Source organism: Ursus maritimus, unplaced genomic scaffold (genome assembly GCF_017311325.1).
Source record: "Ursus maritimus isolate PB19 unplaced genomic scaffold, ASM1731132v1 scaffold_33, whole genome shotgun sequence".
NCBI classification, from domain to species: Eukaryota; Metazoa; Chordata; class Mammalia; order Carnivora; family Ursidae; genus Ursus; species Ursus maritimus.
Window position 1 is genome coordinate 21,729,031 of NW_024425897.1, and position 19,241 is coordinate 21,748,271.

At 46.7% G+C, this 19,241-nt stretch overlaps 1 protein-coding gene across 1 annotated transcript in view; it reads right to left on the reverse strand.

Moving 5' to 3' along the window:
- CCDC63 (coiled-coil domain containing 63) overlaps positions 1-19,241 on the reverse strand; it is a 34,509-nt gene that overhangs the window by 8,127 nt on the left and 7,141 nt on the right. Inside the window, exons 3-8 of the mRNA XM_008688988.1 lie at positions 18,890-19,079; positions 12,776-12,895; positions 9,210-9,391; positions 8,204-8,385; positions 6,328-6,548; positions 705-779 (exon numbers count right to left, since the gene is read on the reverse strand). Of these exons, the coding sequence (XP_008687210.1) occupies positions 705-779; positions 6,328-6,548; positions 8,204-8,385; positions 9,210-9,391; positions 12,776-12,895; positions 18,890-19,079 (970 nt within the window). The remainder of the gene's footprint in view (positions 1-704; positions 780-6,327; positions 6,549-8,203; positions 8,386-9,209; positions 9,392-12,775; positions 12,896-18,889; positions 19,080-19,241) is intronic.

A 19,241-nucleotide genomic window follows, 5' to 3' on the forward strand; every position in this document is an offset into this window, starting at 1 on the left:
GGAGCCTCGGTCACTGATGACATCATGACCAGCCCTGAAGGACCTATCTCCAAACTTATTTCTTAACAGAGTAAATAATTCTACCTTGCTTAGGCTGTTGTTACTTTAGTTCCTGTGATTAGCATCTAAATACAATGCAAAAGCTCTTATCCGGTATCCCAGCTCCATGACGTTGGTCAAGTGACTTTACCCCTCTGAACCTCAGTTTTCTCATCTGTATAATGTAGAGATCATAGCACCTACCTCATAGGGCTGTTATGAGGATTAAATGAGATAGTACTAGCAAAGCACTTAGCTTAGTGTCTGGTATGTAGTAATTGCTCAAGAAATGTTCATAATAACTGTCATTGATTGAGAGCAGACCACAGCCAGGACAAAGGGGAAAGAAAAAAATACCAAGGCAGAGGTCTGTCTGGGATTTGCCAGTCCAGGATGAAATTATAGGCACAAGTGCCTGGGCTAGGCATCCTGAAGTCAGGGAATCTTTAAAACAGACAAAGAGACTATAGGGACAAAATTCTGCAGCAATATCTGTAGAGGCGGCAGCCGGAGACAAAGGCTCAGGACATGTCAAGACACGAGCCAGGCCGGTAGAGTCTCGTAGTGCAAATATCGTATTCCTCCTGGGAACCACCACACAGACTACCTGACAGACAGACAAACAACAGAGACTCCCACGTCCCTCCTCCCCACCCTGGTCTTACCTCCATCTCTCTCAGGACGGAGCGGTTGTCATCATGGGATGATTTCTGCTGGGATCGCAAGAAGATGATCTCATCCTGCTCAGGAGAGAACCAGACCATAAGGTATAGTGGGTGCTCCCCTCCACACCACGTCTAAAACTAAGCCTGTACCTCGAGGAGAGATGAGGATTTAAATTACCTGTTTTGCGGAGCCTCCAAACCCCTGGGCCCCTCTTACGCCCACAGAGGTTCTTTCTGATGTTTCTTTTTTTCTTTTTAAGATTTATTTATTTTTATTTTATAAAGAGGGAGAGAGAGAGAGAGAATCTCAAGCAGACTCCCCCGAGTGCAGAGTCCATCGTGATGCGGGTCTCAATCCCAGGACCCTGAGTTCACGACCTGAGCCGAAATCAAGAGCCAGACGCTTAACCGACTGTGCCACCCAGGTGCCCCTAATGTTTCTTAATTAAAAGGAGGATGAGGGCATGGGTGGGTGGGTGGTTCATCCTTTTTGGAGAATTGTCTAGAACAGCACAGTCAATAGAACTGTAATGGTGGCCGTGTTCTCTCAGCACCACCCAGTCCTGCGGCCACAAGCCACTCGTAAGTACTGAGCCCTTGAAGTGTGGCTAGTGCCACTGAGGAGCTAATTTTTAAATTTACTTAATTTAAATGAATTTAAACTTCAATAGCCACACGTGGCTAGTGCTACTATAATGGATGTAAGTCAAGTCCAGAGCAGGGGTTATCAAACTCTAGCATGAATCAGAATCATCTGGAGGTTTGGAAAACACAGACTGCTGGGCCCCTCTCCCAGAGGTTCTGGGCCAGTAGGTCTGGGTGGGGCCCAAGAATGTGCATTTCTTAAAAGTTCCCAGGAGTTGCTGCGACTGTTGATCCAGGGACCAGATTCGAGAACCCGGGCTAGAACACTGCTACCTTTTGAGTAATTTCATCTCTAGGAATCTGTCCCATGGAAATAGTAGGACATGTGGGCAAAGTGGCTGCTCAAAGCTGTCATGTTATTACTTATAATCGCCCCCAGTTAGAGACAAGCTAAATGTCTACTGATAGTAGATCAGTTAAATCAATGATGGTACATTCATGTCATGAGGGAAATGGGTCTCAAATAAAAATACGGTTAAAAATGCAGATTATTAGCAGATTCTCAGAGAATCTAGGTTTGTAGGTATGGGATAGAACTTGGGGAATCTGCATTTTTAAGAAGTAGCTTATGATTCTCCTACAGAGCATCCAGAGTCTCCAGAAGCCACTAAAAAGAACATTGAAGATGTTGGGAGGTATCTCTGATGAATTTCAGGGGAAAAAAGTTTCAAAACAGCATGAACAGTCTAGAATGATCCCAGTACTATAAATGGTCACCTTTCCTGCCTCAGGACATTTGCACTTGCTGTTTCTTCTGCCTGGAACATTCCTCCCCCAGAGATCTGGATAGCTTATTCCCTCACCTACAACTCTGCTCAAATCTTAACTTCTCAACTTCCTGTGCCCTCGCTTGGCTCCAGAACCCCTCCTTACCTGCTGTACTTTATCTTTATATCCACTTCTTACTTTCTAATATATGCTATAATTTATTATTAGGCTTGCTGTTTATTGTTTCTCTCTACCAGAACAGAAGTTCCATGAGGGCAGAACTTTTTGTCATTTTGTTCACTGTGCCATAATCAGTGTCTAGAATATTGCCTGGCACATAGTAGGTGCTCAATAAATACTTGCTGGATAAACAAAACCAAAAGAACATTTTTTGCAATTAGAATATGTAACTCTTGGGGCACCTGGGTGGATCAGTTGGTTAAGCGTCTGCCTTCGGCTCAGGTCATGATCCCAGAGTCCCGGGACTGAGCCCCGCACTGGGCTCCCTGCTCGGCAGGGAGCCTGCTTCTCTCTCTCCCTCTGCCTCTCCCCCCTGGTTTGTGCTCTCTTTCTCTCACTCTCTCAAATAAAATCTTTAAAAAAGAATACGTAACTCTCTATATACTATATGATAATCACTATGTTAAGTTTTAAAAGCATCACCCCCCAAAAAAAAGAAGTCAGAAGGAAATAGATCAAAATATCAATAATGATTATCTCTACAGAATGGGATAATGGATGATTTAAAAAATTCAATCCTTAGTTTCCAAATTTTCTATAATAAGCATATCTTTTTCTTATAAGATTTTTTTTAATTTTTTTTTTAAGATTTTATTTATTTATTTGACAGAGATAGAGACAGCCAGCGAGAGAGGGAACACAAGCAGGGGGAGTGGGAGAGGAAGAAGCAGGCTCATAGCAGAGGAGCCTGACGTGGGGCTCGATCCCACAACGCCGGGATCACGCCCTGAGCCAAAGGCAGACGCTTAACCGCTGTGCCACCCAGGCGCCCCCTTATAAGATTTTTAAAACATTAAGCATTTTCATTAGAAATGAGTGTTTTCAGGAATTATTCAGCAGGTAGTAGCAGCTCTATTAAGTTCCAAAAGGCACACAGTTCTGTAACTTCAAAGAAAAGCTCAGAAGCTACTGTTCTATCCAAACATCATTCTACAAATAGGAAGCCTGAAGCCCAGGGAGATCATGGACTTGCCTATTCTTCATCAGACACACTTGTGTTAAGGCCAGAGACAGGCTGTGTAGCCTATGGAGGGGGTAACATCTTGGTGAATGGGAAAGATCAAGGTCAATTTTGTTTAGTAACCATTTCTTGATTGGGTCAGTTTCCGACTAACGTCCTCACATCCCTCTGCTATGGTATGTCTCTGTCATCCCACTGGGACTAGTAAGGTACTATCTCCTAGAAAATGAGAATCAGGATCCTGCCCACTTCCCAGGTCCCAAATGGACTATCATTCATCCTTCCATCCTTCAGATCTCAGCGCCCGAAGACTTTCCGTGCAATACTGCAGGTGGCCACCTGAGGGCAGTGGTGAAGCGCCTACGCCGGAGGCAGAAGCTTTAAAGGCTCTCCGGGTCCAGCGGGCCTGGGACACAGGAGCACATCGCACCCAGCTGGTGTGGATGTGAGCCAGCAGCCTTCAGCTTCGAGTGGGGGGCTGTGGGGCCGGAGCTGTCAGATCGGATTTTCCAAAAGAAACCTGAAATCCAGGTTTTCATGTGGAATATCCTGATTTTTAAATGTTGGCAACTAATAATTTTTAAATTTGCGGGGTAGGGGATACCAAGCGGAAGAAGAATGAGAGCAGGATTCAACCAGTTATGACCTCTAACCCGGCTCTCTCTCCGGAAGGGGTGACATCAGTTGTTAGAATCCTCATTGTTTCGGATTTATATATTTTTCTTACCTGAACGCTAGTTCGAGCAGAGGTGCCAGAAGAAGACAAGACTGTAAGGGTCCAGGCAACCCCTCCAGCCACCCCTCCCCCAACCCACCCCCTTCATCCAAAACTGCTCCATTTTACCTGTTTTCTATACCGTGTTTCCTCACAACCTGGCTTTAAATGAAAATTTTTGCAGCTTTATTATTATTATTATTATTATTATTATTATTATTATTATTATTTTTGTACAAAAGTTTGGAAAGTACTGCTCTAGTCCAAGTCTGTCATTCTACAGATGTGGAGAGTGAGGCCCGGACAGGGCAGGAGTGGCCACCTGTCATCAGACACACTGGTCCTGACAGAGACAGTCTGTGTGGCTGAAGGAGAAAAGGACACTATCCTCATAGTGAATGGCAAGGTCAAGGTCATTTACTGTTTTTGAGCCATTTCCTGGTTCCTCCCACTGGGTGCAGGGCCATCCTAGGCATCCAGAAAGCAGAGGGAATCCATGATTATTCCTGTCCCCTGGAAGATCACCTTCCAGAAGGGAGACAGAGGGCCGTTCAAGCTCATCTCCCCCACCCCTACCCTCTCTACACACCCTGAGCTGAACATGCTCCATTTTTCCCCAAATCCACCTGCCTCTTCCCCACCCTCTGCCACAGACCCCAGGGGCTATGGCTCTGGGCTCCCTTGTCCCCTGGCTTGGGTTGGACCCAGCCAGCGGGAGGCACCAGCCAGAGATTAGTGGATGGAAAGAAGCTGGGGGTACTTGCCCTCCCTACGCCCTGACCTTGGCAGGTCACTAGCTTAGCCATAATCCCTCCAGGAGACACAAAGAGACACCTTCCACCACACACCTCATTCCTGATTCCAGAAACAGCTCCTTCCTCTCACCTGTTCTGGAACCCTCTCTTGCTGGTCCTGCACTTTCCCCTTGTAATGTCCTTAAACCTTTATAAATAGTCCCTTTTTAAAAAACCCACCTTAAAGCCAAATTTTGAAGGGCCCACCTGCATGCCATCTGTTTCCCATGACCACCCTGATACCACCACCTTCATCCCCGTCATGTTTGAGCGCCACCTGTATGATTATTACCTATCACTATCTATTATTGTCTACTAATAGTTTTCTTTCAATCAGCCAAATTGTGTTCATTTTGTTTATCATTATTTCTTTACTGTTGTTACTACTTATCACCCCAAATAATAATAACCATTAAATCACAAGTTTGCAAGCTACATTTGTCCTAATCCTCATAAAAATTAACTCATCAGTGATAAATTAAACTATTTTCACCTATATTCGGGCTACTAGCTATTCGCACTTGGCCAGTACACCTGCTCCATATTCAGGAAACAGTGACATTGCAAAAGGAAGTGGCTCCCTTCAGCATATGAACAGCACAAGGACCTCAAAGGGAGGAGAAATGAATTCGCAGTGGTGGTGACATTTGTGCAGGGTCAGGACTAATGAGCAGTATTTCATCAGATGAAAAGCAGGACATGGGGGAGAAAATGGCACGAGGAAAGCTTCAGAGGAGGGAAATGCACAGGACAGCTAAGACTGGAGGCTGTGGAAGGTGCCTTTGGGGTCATGAGGGGAGCTGAAACTGGCCGGTTGAAGCCAAATTTTGAAGGGGCTAGAGTGTCACACTAAGGATTTTAGATTCTATGCTAGTCAGACAGTTCCAAAGGCTGTTTATGTGTGTCCTGGGGAGTGAGTTGCCCAAGGAGTCAATTAAGTTTAGGAAATTATGGGCTCAACAAAGGTAAATCGGTTTCTTTACTGCAGGACTTGTCAGAGCCTTTATTATGCTCGAGTAAATCAGTTCTCTTCAAGATGGATTAACCATCTCTCCTCAATTCTGTGAAGCTATTAATTAACAGGGGTCAGCAAGTTCTTAAGGCAAAAGGCCAGATAGTAGATAATTTTAGGCATTGCAGGCCACATATGATCTCTCTTGTGTATATCCTCTTTTTTTTCCCCCTTTTAACCCTTTAAGAATGTAAAAACCATTCTTAGCTCATGGCCTATGCAAAAGCCAACCACAGGCTGTCTCCAGCCATGGCTATAGTTCACTGAACCCTGGATTACAGAACATACCATGGATTATAAATGTCACTTTTGGGGGTGTGGGGGCAGGACCACATTATGTGTTTGTGTCAATTGGAAAACAAATACCAGTTCCAGAAAGGTTAAAATGTAGGGGGGATCCCTGGAGGAATATAGTATTTCCCAAACCGATGAGACCTCGAGGCCCTCTTTATAGAGCATCTCAAAGAGTGTTTCGAGGAACCCACTTTGAGAAAGCCTGCGGTGAGGGTGTGAGGGTCCCAGAACTAGGAAAGAGGAGCTGCCCCAACCTGGATTCTCTGGGTCTTCTTGTGCATCATCTCCATGTCATTGTTGAGCTCCGTGACATACGTGAACCGAGCAAAGTTCTTCTCCTCCTTGGCCAGAAAGTCCTCGATGAGCTGATTTAGGTTCCCGTCCTTGGTCAGCTTCAGCAGCCGGAGGTGGGCCACCTCATAGCTCTCGAAACTCTCACCCTTGCTCTTCTTCCGGTGCTTCTTCGCCTTGAGAGCTAGAAAGGAAAAGCAGCAACCGTGAATCTGGAAGGAAGCTGCTCAGAGCAGTGCCGGGCAGGGAGACGTGCTCCGTAAGGTTGTCATTGTGCCCTGGGGAGGAGGCTAGACTTTTCCAGGAGAGGGGGCAAGCGCTTTACTCCTTAGTCACTTCACAGATATTTAATTGAGTATCTACTGTGTGCCAGACACTGTGCTGGGCTCTGCAGACACAAAATTCCTGCCCCGTGGAGCGTTTAGTGGAGGAATCAGACAAAAGGAGAAATGAAAAGCTGATACCCGTGTAAACAGAAGAAATACATCACCACACTGTGACTCAGGTCACAGAGGAGCAGCATGAGGTGCTGTGATGGGGGAGCTGGGTGGCCAGGGAAGGCCTCTCCAAGGAGGTGACATTTGAGCAGAGTGAAGGTCAAGAGAATCCTGCTGGCAGGCTCAGACCTTGGCAAATTCAAGGAATTAGAACCAAGAAAGTTCTCCAAGCTTTGTTCTCTCCAGCCTGATGCCTGCCACAGCCCCACCTTTCCTAATCTCAGTCTTGTCTCTGATTTAGCCTCCAAGTGGCCATCACAAAGATCTTTCTAGATCTTCCTAGGCACGTCTGGCCATGTGACTCCTTTACATGTTGTCATTTTAGAGAGTGAGAGGTGGGGTTTCTCAGAAACACACTTCTTGCAACACAGTCCCAGATGAAAAGGCAGGAGGAGACAGAGATGCCCAAAGAACAAAGCACAAATGCTGACCCCCAGGCAGGATGGGGGGGCCTCTCCGAAGAGCTCAGATTTTTCACTGTTCAGAAGAGAGTAAAAATAACAGTCCTGAGACTGTTCTCCTCAGAAAGGGCTCTTCTTGCAAGGGTGGCCTGTGGCCATACCTGGGCACCTAAATGGTAAACAGTGCCCTACACGGATATCAGACTTGCCCTAAATGCTAGGAGTGCTCACTGTGCCTAGGCTGTGCAGATGGTGTGTGTGTGGTTCATGCTGAACACCTGCTCTCCTTCTGGGAGGCTGGGACTGGGGTACGCAAGGGAGAGGACACCTATGTGACCAGACCCCAATGAGATCTTCGGCACCGAGGCTCTAATGAGCTCCCCTAGTAGACAACTCTTCATACACGTCACAGGGAGATGCTGGGGGAATTAAGCGTGTCCTGTGTGACTGCCCTGGGGGAAGACTCTGGAAGCTTGTGTCTGGTTTCCTCCAGACTGTGCCCCATGTGCCTTTCCTCTTTGCTTGCTTGTGCTTTGGGTCCCTACTGCCTATAGCCATGCACGTGACTACACGGTGAGTCTTGTGAACCCTCCTAGCAGATCACCAAACCCCACAACCAAGTCTCCTTCCCCAAACAGCGGAAGGAGAACCTCAGAGTAAGGACACAGCCTGGGGGTTAGGGTTGACGGATAAAATACAGGACACCCAGGTAAATTTGAATTTCAGACAAACCATACATTTTTTTCACGTATAATTATGACCTCATTGTAGATAACCAACAAATAACTTTTTATTTCATTATAAAAATTTATTCACTGTTTGTCTAAAATTTAAATTTAACTAGACATTTTGCAATGTTATTCACTAAATTTGGCAACCCTACTCCAGAAGGACTTGGGTCCCCTCACTTGAGAGGGAGAAAGAATGCCTGGAGAGTGTACCTTCTTCCTTTTTGGCCTGCTCCTCGAACTCCAGACGGTCATTCAGCTTGACAAGCAAGAAGGACTTGAGCTTGGTCTCATGGGCATAGACACGCTCCAGCTCTCGGATCTCCAGGTTGTACTGAGAAATGTCCTTCTGCTGGCGGTCCTTCATGGCAGCCATCCGAGCCATGGCTTCCAGCCTGAGCGAGGCAGTGCAGGGTCTGAGTGTCGGAGGCTCTTCCCTTGTCCTCCCCTCTCCCTCCCAGACCAGAGGGACTTGCTGCCAGTGACCATCACCTGTTTTACTCATGGAGGCTCGGGGAGCGGAGGAACAGCCCTCCTTACCTGAATGATGGAAGCTCCCAGCCCTAGACCATCCCCAAGAAATGACTGTTCTGTCATCATCCTCACCACCACCACAACCACCACCACGACCACCATCAGCACCGCCGCCACCACCTCATCATTATCAGCACTCGTGAACTACTGTGGCCCCACCGGTCCTTATATACATATACTATTTAATCCTCACAAATCTCCAAAGCAGTCCTACAATAACATAGTAGTGATGGAACCAGGATTCAAACCCAGATCTCTCCAACTCCAAACCCGGGGCTCCTCACAGCCCAACTATATGCCTCTTGCCCCTACGAGCGTGAGGCCAGGAGATAACCCAGACTAAGACACCCCAGGACTAGAGGCAGGGGCACCCGGAGGAGATGGCACAGCAGAGAGGTTTGAATCTCAGCCCCACCACATCCACCGTTTACCTAGCTCTCAGGTTAAGTATTTCGGCAGCTCTAAGCCTTCGTATCCTGGTCTGTTACAAAATAGGGATATAAACCCTGGGGCAGTTGTGAGGGTTGAAATAATACCCAGAGCACCTAGCATCATGCCTGGCACACAGTCAGTGCTCAGAGTTATGATGATGATTTAAGATCCCTCAATACATAAGCCCGGGGGCAGGGGTGCTCAGCAGGGGCCCAAGAGATGTCTCTGCCCCTAGGGTCTCCCCCCAGCCCACCTCTGCTCGTAAGCCTGGGCAGACTGCTCGATGGCCACGTTCATGGTTTTCTTCTGCATCAACAGGCGTCGTTGGAGTTGCTGGTACACGTTGTCGTAAGCGGCCTTCTCGTACCGTAGGTCCTCAATCTCCTTCCGGAGCTTAGCATTGGTGGTCAGCATCTTGTCGAAGTGCACGGTGACCTGTGGGCAGGGCTGTGCTTCAAAACTGAGCTCACTGCTGGGGCACGAGACAGGCTTCCAGAAGGCAGCCAGAGGGTGGGAAGGTCTCCCCCACCTTCCACCGCAGGTCCACAGCACAGCGGCTGGAGAGCTGGGTGAGAGGCTTGAGTTGGCCACCAAATGGCTAAGTGGTCTTGGGCAAGGTTCTTTCCCCCCACCAACCCCTGGATTTTAAATTTCTCCACTACTTTTATACCTAACTTCCAGTTTTTAGCAATGGCAGGGGATACAGGAAAAAGTAAATGACACCATGAGGAAACAATCAGCCAAGCCCAGAAGGTAGAACTCTCTATAGCACAGCTGACCCAGACTCTTCAACAGGCTGATGGCTGGGAAAAGTTGTAGAGCACTGTTTTGGACTGGTGATTCTTTGTGGGGGGGAGTTATCCTGTGCTTTGGGGTGTTAAAGAAGCAATCTCTGCTCTCTACCCACTGAATGCCAACAACACAGCTCCCAACCCAGCTGTGACAACAAAAAGTGTCTCTTTTTGGAGACAATGTCCCTTTGGGGGCAAAATCATCTCTGCTTGAGAACCACTGCTGTCGACTAAAGAAATTTAAGAGACCTAACGAGCAGGTGAAACTTGACTGGCTCCAACTTTAAAAGACATTTTGGGGCTAGCCAGAGAAATTTTAATGTGGGCAATATTCAGGAAAAAGTATTAATTTTTAAGGTGTGATATGGTTTCGTGGCTATGAAAGAAAACATTTGATCTTTAGAGATGCAAATAGAAGTATTTAGGGGTGAAATATCATGATCTCTGTAATTTACCTTAAAATACTTCAGGGGAAAGAAGGGTGAAACAAATATAGTAAAATGTTACCAATTATTAAATCTAAGTGATAGGTACGTGGGTGTTCATTATTTTATTCCCTCCACTTTTCTGCACATCTTAATAAATGTATCTTAATAAAAAAAACTTTTTTAATGCAAAGTGTTCCCATAGACACTGAAAAGAAACAATGACAGAAAATATTCCTAATGGATATAAAGTAGATTTGATCAGAGGTTTTCAAAGCATGTTCTGAGAAACTTTAGATTTCTGCAAGGCTGAGAAGGGGGAAGGCAAGGTAGGCCCCCAGGATGCAAACTTCAAGAAGGTACTCACTCTCCCAGTGTCAGCCCTGCATTTCCATGAGCCTAAGAGTGAGTGCCTCCTTAAATTTTGCATCCTGGGCTCTTTACTTGCCTCACCCTAGTCCTGGCCCTAGGTTCCTCCGTAGGATGCATCTGTGGCCACCACACAAGGGAAGGGAATCCAGGAACAGAATCATTCTTATTCTTTCTGTATCTTCCATGTATTGTTAAGAAGATATTGGTTATCAGTCCTTTGCACTTTAGTGTGAATTGTACTCCAGGACTGTTGATGTGCTACCCATCCTCTGATTGTGGGATAAAAATGGGAGGACTCTCAGGCCCCACTGAGTAAGTCGAAGAGGCTTTAGGGTCATGGGGTATTCTGGGACCCTGAAAAATAACCTTTAGCGATGGCTACCTAATCTACTAAAAGGCACAGCCCGACCCGGTCAGGGAAGAAGGGAAAAGGGGACCTGTTTGAGAAGCAAGGGAGCACTCCTCTCAGAAATGAAAGGGGACATTACTATAGACCTTACAGAAATAAAACGAATTATAAGGCGATGTACTAAGAACAACTGTAAAACAACAAATTAGGATAAGTTAGATGAAATGGACAAATTCCTAGAAAGAAATAAACTGCTTAATTGACTCAGGAAGAAACAGAAACTCCAAATAGATCTATTACAAAAAAGGAGACCTCTATAGACAAGTCATCATTAAATCATTCATTCATTCATTCATTCATTCATTCATTCATTCAACAGATGTTTGCTAAGTACCTACTCCAAGCCTCACACTGTGCTGGGCATTAATGATTCTAAATCAAGGGAACCTTCAGTTTCACTGAAGTTGTTAATAGTGCAGATGCCTGGGTCTAAGACTTAGAGGTTCTAATTCAAAACCAGTGAACATGGAGAATTACAGATTCTGATTCAAAACCAGGAATCTGCATTTTAACACACATCCTAGGCCTTCTGAGGCATGGGTGCAAATCACTATGCATGGATATTAAAAAGACACTGCCCTGCCCTCCATCCACTTCCAGGTTACTTGGAAGACAGAGATCAGATCCAATTAACTTCAAACATGCCTGGTTAAAGCCTCGTGGTCAGAGTTTGGGGGAAGCTAAGAGCTTTGTATAGTGAAGCACTGACAGGCTTCCCTCCAATTTGCTTGCTCTCCCTCCTGGCTTATGTTGTGGGAACTATAATTCCACAAGTCAGACTGGAACATGTTGTACGTGCTCAGCATTCTTTCCTCCTTTCTTTTTGCTTTTTACCACTTCTCAGCTCTCAGTCCACATTGTTGGATAGGCTGTCCTCTCTTGACTTGGGGGATGGGGGAGTGATCCAAGGATAGTCATGTGACTCAAGTCCATGTATTCCATTCTTCTGACCACAGTGATTGGTTGAGGAATGGGTACTTGACCCAAGACCCAATGGGAACCCTCCCTGGGACTTGTGATTGAACTCTTAGGATAAAAGAGATGGTCCTTTTCTGCTGGTGTTTGTTCACATTGGGGGCTGCCCAAGAACGAAGTCATCTCCACCCAAAGGAGAGATGGACAGAGAAAGTGTCCTCAAGACATATTTGGAGCACCTGGATCCAGCTATGCCTGAAGGCCCCACTTTTGCCCCTGAATTTTTCAGTTCTATGGCCAATTCATTCTCTCTTTTTGTGTAAGCCAGTTTGCAATGTAGAGAATCCTGCTTAATGCAAAAGTCACTATAAAGCGAAAGTGATCAGGAAACATCACTTTTCTCTTTATCAAGTTATGCATGTCTATGCCCAATATTTCCTAGAGACAATATCAACAACCAGAAAACGCTAGGTCTAATAGAGGCATGAGCAGATTGCAATGGGGGAAGAAGATCTCACTAATTCTGCTTGCTGAAGGATAGTATTTGAGCTGCTTCTTAAAAATGAGAGTTTTTAAGTCAAGGCACTAAAAATAGTCATCCCAGGAGGGGTGGGGGATTGGGATAGAGGGGGTGGGGGCAACAGCATGGTGCATAAGTGCAGAGAACAAGAAGGAGAAAGGCACCTGGGGTAACAATGGGCTGAGTGGGTGGAACAGAGCAGGTGGAGCAGGGTGGGTGGTAAGTCTAAAAGGCTGCCTGGCTTGTGTGAACACCATTAGTTCACCTTCTCCTGAGTCAACCAACAAGATGGGTAGGTTCTGCTAATGGCTCCACAGACATCATTCTCTACTCTGAGCAAGGGAAGGCAGAGCTGTTTGCAAAGCTGCAGAGACGCCCCTTACGTACGAGATTCAAACGGGTTTCCAGAACGTGGATCTGCTTCTGCAATTTCCGGGGGTCATTGGCTTCCTGTATCTTTGCGCAGAGCTGTTTTTGGTTTATAATTTTTTTTTCCATCTGAACAATCTGGAAAAAAAAAAAAGGAGAGAGAAAGAAACCCCCCAGCTGTGTTAAATTAACATCTATATGGGTACAAATGCTACAGCTCACTAATGTAAGCATGCTAAAATAAAAACTGCAACTTTCTTTCTTTTCTACAAGTAGAATTTTAATTTCTTTTTTGAATGCATGCTCAACTCAACTTCATCTTAGCCAGTCTGGGACATAATGAGGCAATTTAAAGGTTTTGCTTTTACCTGTGCACGTGAATTTCACTCACCTTTGGGTCCAAGCTTCTTTTGTATGGGTATCACATCACCTGTGGCCAAAGGCATTCCTAACACACTGTGCACTTGAGATTGATTCTGGCTTCAAATAAGTGAAATATACTCTTAACATGGTTGGCAGGGGAGAATTTGGGTGTTTCTTCCTACCCTTGTAGCTCCAGCCAAGTTCTCCAGACCCAAACACCCCTGCCATCACCTTCCCACAGAGCTCACTCTATAGTTTTTCATACAAGTACCAGTGGGTCATGTCATTTCCTCACACCGCCAACAGCGTGCATAACCAACCCGCCGTAAGGCTTCGGCCCACACCCAGGTAGATATCTGTATTACCTGTCCCATGGTTAGCCCCATCTAGAAGCAGCTGGCTAGTGGTAAATCCTAGCAGGTTCTAGAGAAGTTTCTAGAACTATTACCTGAAGACAAGTGCCTGTAAAGACTGGTGAGTGCCAGGTCCTAATGTGTCACAGGTACTTTATCTTCTTAGGGTTTGGGCTGAGATTAGCTCTGAGGCTTTTTTTTTTTTTTTTTTTTTTTTGAACCCTGGTGGGTGAAGGGTCAGGGCGCTCTCACTGTATTTATCCCTGTTTGTCTGGAGGGAGTAGCTTGAATTCACAGTCTGAAGCCCAGCTCCTGTTTGGGAATGGAGATGTTCTACATGAGGCAGGTTAAGTGCTGGGTGTAATGAAATATAAAGTTTGTCAGTTACGTGGAGGCTGGCCTCCAGCTGGGAGCAAGGCACCCCATCCAGGATGGTGGAGAGTATAGGAAACTAGAGCACACACACCCTGCCTTAAGGGGCAGCAGCTTGTATGATGCAACTACAAATTATAGAAAGTGCAACTAAACAGTGGCTCTTTAAAAAAGATTTATTTATTTTAGAGAGAGTGCATGTGAGCAGGGGAGAGGGAGAATCCTCAAGCAGACTCCCCACTGAGCACAGAGCCCCCTGAGGGGCTTGATCTCACAATCCGGAGATCATGACCTGAACCGAAATCGAGAGTCGGATGCTTAGCCGACTGAGCCACCCAGGAGCACCATGGCTTAAACAAATTATGACTTATTTTTCTGTCCATAAACATTGCTGGCTTAAAGTTCAGTAACTCAGGGAAATAAACACAAGATCTCTGTAATCCTCCAGGCTTTTCCCTGATGGCCAAAAAATGGCTGCCACAGCTCCAGCCTTCACAGTCATGTTCCAGGAAGGAAGGAAGAAGCAGCAATATGGGTAAAGGGGTGGTGGAACATATATCTAGAGAGCAAAACTTTCCCAGACACCCCCAAGAGACTTCCCCCTAAATTTTATTGTCCACCCTTAGCTGCAAGGGAGGATGGGGAACAGTTCTTTAGGAGTCTGTTAGAGAGGAAGTAGTAGAGAGTGGGTAAACAGCTATAGTGTCACCACAACACCATTTAGATGCAGTTGCCCCACAGAAATTCAGGCCCAATGTTGCCAGATCTTTCAGTCTTTTTTTGAAGAGAAGCCAGATATCCACACTTTTTATATGAAATCTCTCCATTTTTAACATGTTAACTAATTAAAACAAATTTTGAACACTGAATGGGCCAAAGCCTTCATGTTGTCAGGCTTAATCTGTCCTGAAGATCACTAATCTGGTATACACCCACATTTTAAGGTCTTGAAGGAACCACAGTAGACTGATGAAAGATGGTTTTAGGCAGCAAGAGATGCCAAGCAGAAGACAGAAGAGTGGGGGCGCCTGGGTGGCTCAGTCGTTAAGCGTCTGCCTTTGGCTCAGGGCGTGATCCCCAAGTCCTGGGATCAAGCCCCACATCAGGCTCATCCACTGGGAGCCTGCTTCTTCCTCTCCTGCTCCCCCTGCCTGTGTTCCCTCTCTCACTGGCTGTCTCTCTGTCAAATAAATAAATAAAATCTTACAAAAAAGAAGAAGAAGAAGAAGAAGAAGAAGAAGAAGAAGAAGAAGAAGAAGACGACGACGACAGAAGAGTGGTCCAGAGCCAGGCAGCTAAAAGAGGTGACAACAAACCAGAACTGTGGGGGACATGGTGGGTGGTTGACCCCCAACACCTGTCCCACCCCAGAAGACTGATCCAAGCCAACCATGGTAACTCTATCCCCTCTGCCTACGATTTATTCATTCAGGGATGGGCTGGACTAAACTACTTGCGGCCTCTGAATTTAGAAGGTGTGATTGCTAGGGAAGCTTCTGGAAAAAAGTTTCCTCATTTCCTAAAAAAGCATCATCATAAGAGATAGTCTGTCTTCCCTGTAAGAATCATTCTTTGCTGACGGGCCATCAACAGACCAGATTTGGCCCTTACACTATATTTTGCTGCCCCTGGTCTACCCCAAACAAATGATAAGAATTTCATTTCCCTTTGCCAGTGACTGACCTAGAAGTAAATATATACCCTTGCCCTGGCCAATGAGGGAAAATCAGCTTGAGAGATTTTGTGAAACTCTCCCCCATAAAAGAGGATATCATGTAAGAAAGAACCAGCCCGCCATCCTTTCTTCACTTCACTGAATGTGACGAAGTGAGAAGCTACACCAGCGAAGCCTTGGAAACCATCTTGAGACAATGAGGGGAGGGCCAACCAAGAGGATCAGAAAGAAAAAGACCAACCCACCACTGTAGAGCTACTAAAAATATCCCTGGGACAACCTTTTTCCAGATAGACATCTTATTATGTGAGAAAAACAAACTTCTATCCTTCCAGCCACTTTCTAGTCAAGAACTGCTTTAGTTTACAGCCCAACCTATTCTCACTGGTACATCAAGCAAGATGGCAGCTTGGATGATCAGGCGTCAAGGGAACCGCTGGGTCTCACACAATCTCATAAGGCACGTGGAGGCTGTTCAGGAGTGATAATTAGCAGCCAGGCTTTGGTTCAACTCAAGTCAGATCGCTGTTCTGCTTGGTTCTCCTCTCCTGTGCTCTGCACAGGCAGCACCCCCAACACCACCTCGTTTCAATCCCCGGGAGGGCAGCCTCTCCAGACTACAGCTGCCTGTGCTGAAGGCATGCCCGCCCCTGCCGGAGTTGACCCAGAGACCCCCGGGCTCCAGCTCCTTGTCAAAGGAAGGTGTGTGTCAGCACCTCCCCGTGGCTCCCGTGATTAAACTCAGCCTCCTAGTCCCTTTGGCACCTTTATGTCAGATGTTGCTCTGTGAGAGTAATTAGGCCTCTGCCCGAGTCCGGAGACACAGCCAAGGCTGTACCAACAGAGAAATGTATCGCCTACGGGAGGTGCTCTCTTCAGCATAAAGGCACAGGCTTATTTGCTGTTTGAGGCCAGGCAGGGCCCGGTGAGGTCCCTGCCTCCAGCAACCTCTTGCAAGGAAGCAGCTCTGGACATCGTGTGGTGGGCACCGCAGCAGGGGATTCTGGGACCCGCCCACGGTGGGATAGAACTGGGCAAAGAGGGTTTTTGTACAGGGCACTGAGTGCCATATCCTTTTGAGGATCCCAAAGTAGTTGGGATGCCTGGGTGGCTCAGTCGGTGAAGCGTCTGCCTTGGCTCAAGTTATGATCCCAGGGTCCTGGGATCAAGCCCTGCACCAGGCTCCTTGTTCAGCGGGGAGCCTTCTTCTCCCTCTGCCTGCCGCTCCCCCTGCTTGCGTGGTCTCTCTCTGACAAATAAATAAATAAAATCTTTTTTTAGAAAGTAGCTTGCCCTTTCCTACTGTTTCTGAGGACCCACATCCGCATCTTTTCTTCAATTTTCTGCTTTCTTCACTGTTACTGCCTTTCTCATTCATTCATATATTCATTCATCAATGATTATGAAACACTTGCTCTGTGCCAGACAACTAAGGGTATGATGGCAATCAAGACAGTATGATGGTCCCCGACCTCAACTCAAACTTATAATCTAGGGCTGGAAATGAGCTACGGAGCAGAATTAGTCCTAGGAAAAGGGAGATAGAAGGTATTTTGGACATGGACAGCAGGGGCATCTGGAGAAGAAATGAAGGGACAACCACCCAGCAGAAATAGCGTTTGGGCTAAGACATGAAGGATGACTAGGAGCTCCCCAAGCAGAGAAGACGGGGAAGGGCAATCCAGGCAGAGGGAACAGCAGGTGTAAAGGCCTGCAAGTGAGAGACAGCACTATGGGTTTATGAAAGTGGCCAGTGTTGACAGAACACATAGAAGGGGGATGCAGGAGAGAAGGTGGGAGGGGCAGGAGGGACATAAGATAGCGGAGCCAACAAACCACACTGGGGCATTTGGCCCTTATCTCAAGAACAATAGGAAATTACTGAAGGGTTTGAAGCAGAGGAAAGATGGAATGAGATTTCCAGATTCTTTCAGCCAGTAAATACCTACTATGTGCCAGGCACTGGGATAGGCACAGGATGGGTAGAGAGGGGGACAAAACAGACATGGTCCTTGCCCTCCTGGAGGTGACAGGTTATAGACAGATGACACCTGTGTTAAAGTATACTTACCACTAGGAGAAGGGCTATGAGGGAGGTGCCATGGGGTGTCATGAAAGAAGTTAAGGGATCTTCTGTTTGCCCCCTGAGGTTCACTCTCCACTCTATTCCACCCACCCTGCTCTGGCCCCAAGGGACTGACACAGAGGAACCTATAATGACTCCCTTGCACTGGAGGTCACTGGGTGAGAAGAGAGAGGTTGGGGTATTTATTCCCCCTGGCTTGTTCTCTGTCTTCAGGTTCCAGAGTGTCTGCCCTGCCCACTGTGGCTAACCCTACAGTGCTTCAATGTCCCTACTCTGTGCTCACACCCTTGTAAATAGAGCCTCATAAAACTCTTCTCAAAGTACCTTACTGAGCGTACTATTTGTTTTTGGCCAGGAACCTATTTAATGCAAGGGCAATACACTTAAAATAGGAGAAAGGGTATAGAAAAGGCCTCCCTGAGAAAGTCACATTTAGGCTGAGACATAAAGGACAAGAAGCAGGGATCAGGGTAACATCTGCAAAGGCCCTGAGGTAGGAACAGTTTTCACATATTTGAAAAAAAAAAAACCAGAAGTCTTCTGCAGCTGAGTGAGATGAGCTGAGGAAGGAATGACATGGGATGAGAACAGAAGGGCAGGCAGGGGCTGCATTATGCAGGGCCTTTCAAGCCATAGTAAGGGATAGGACCATTAACACTGTCCAGCAAATGTCTCTAGCTCTTTGTCTTCTGGATACAGGTACTTCCTAGAACCTTTTGTGGATGGGTAGAGTTGACTATTTGGGGGATGGGCAGTAGGGGTATATATGGACTTGGTCAACAATTTTGAGCCTATAGGTCATGGGCAAAAGTGAAGCACTTCCAGGCTGCAGCATTCAATTGCCAGTGTGAGACTTTTCAGAACTCTCTTTGTCTCTGTCACAACACCTGGCAATATTGAAGATGGTGGATATCCCATCAGCCTGGTCTCAGGATGAGAAGCTGTAAGAGCCCATAGCCAATCCATGCGAGACACAGTATGAACGGGGAAGAAACCTTCATTGTTTTAAACCACTGAGTCGAGACCAGGGGTGTTACTGCAGCATAACCTAATCTCTCCTGACTGGCATGGTAAGGGTTTGGGAATTTACTCTAAGTGGAGTGGGAAGGTGCTGAGAAACACAGCAGAGGAATGGACTGGGAGAGTAGGGGTCACAAGGTGGCGTTGTAAGCACAGTCTCCTTTAGAATATCTGGCCTAAGGCATCACAGGTATTCCCCCCCATTCCACCCCCTCCTCCCCTTGCTCTACACTCCAGTTAACCCTCTAAGGGAAAGACCACACCTTCTCATCCAGTTCTGCCAACAGCACTTTCATTGACTTAATCAGGGCCTCGTAGTCATCCTTGGTCTGCAACAGGAAACACAGCTCCATGTGGTTTTTCTCATTCAGATTCAAGTTCTTCGAGGACTTGATGAGACCCAAAAGCAGAGCGATCTCTTCCTGCTCTCCCTGAAGGGCCTTGATTTCCTTGCTGTTGGGAAAGCAGCACGTGATTAACCCTGAACCCGAGTTGACCTTGCTCTGACGCTCCAGGCTCCCTAGCGCTGCAAGGAGACGCAGAGAGGTACCTCCCACCCTGGCAAGCCCCCGCGGGTCCAGGTCCAGAACTCTGACCGCCTGCAACTCCAGGGCT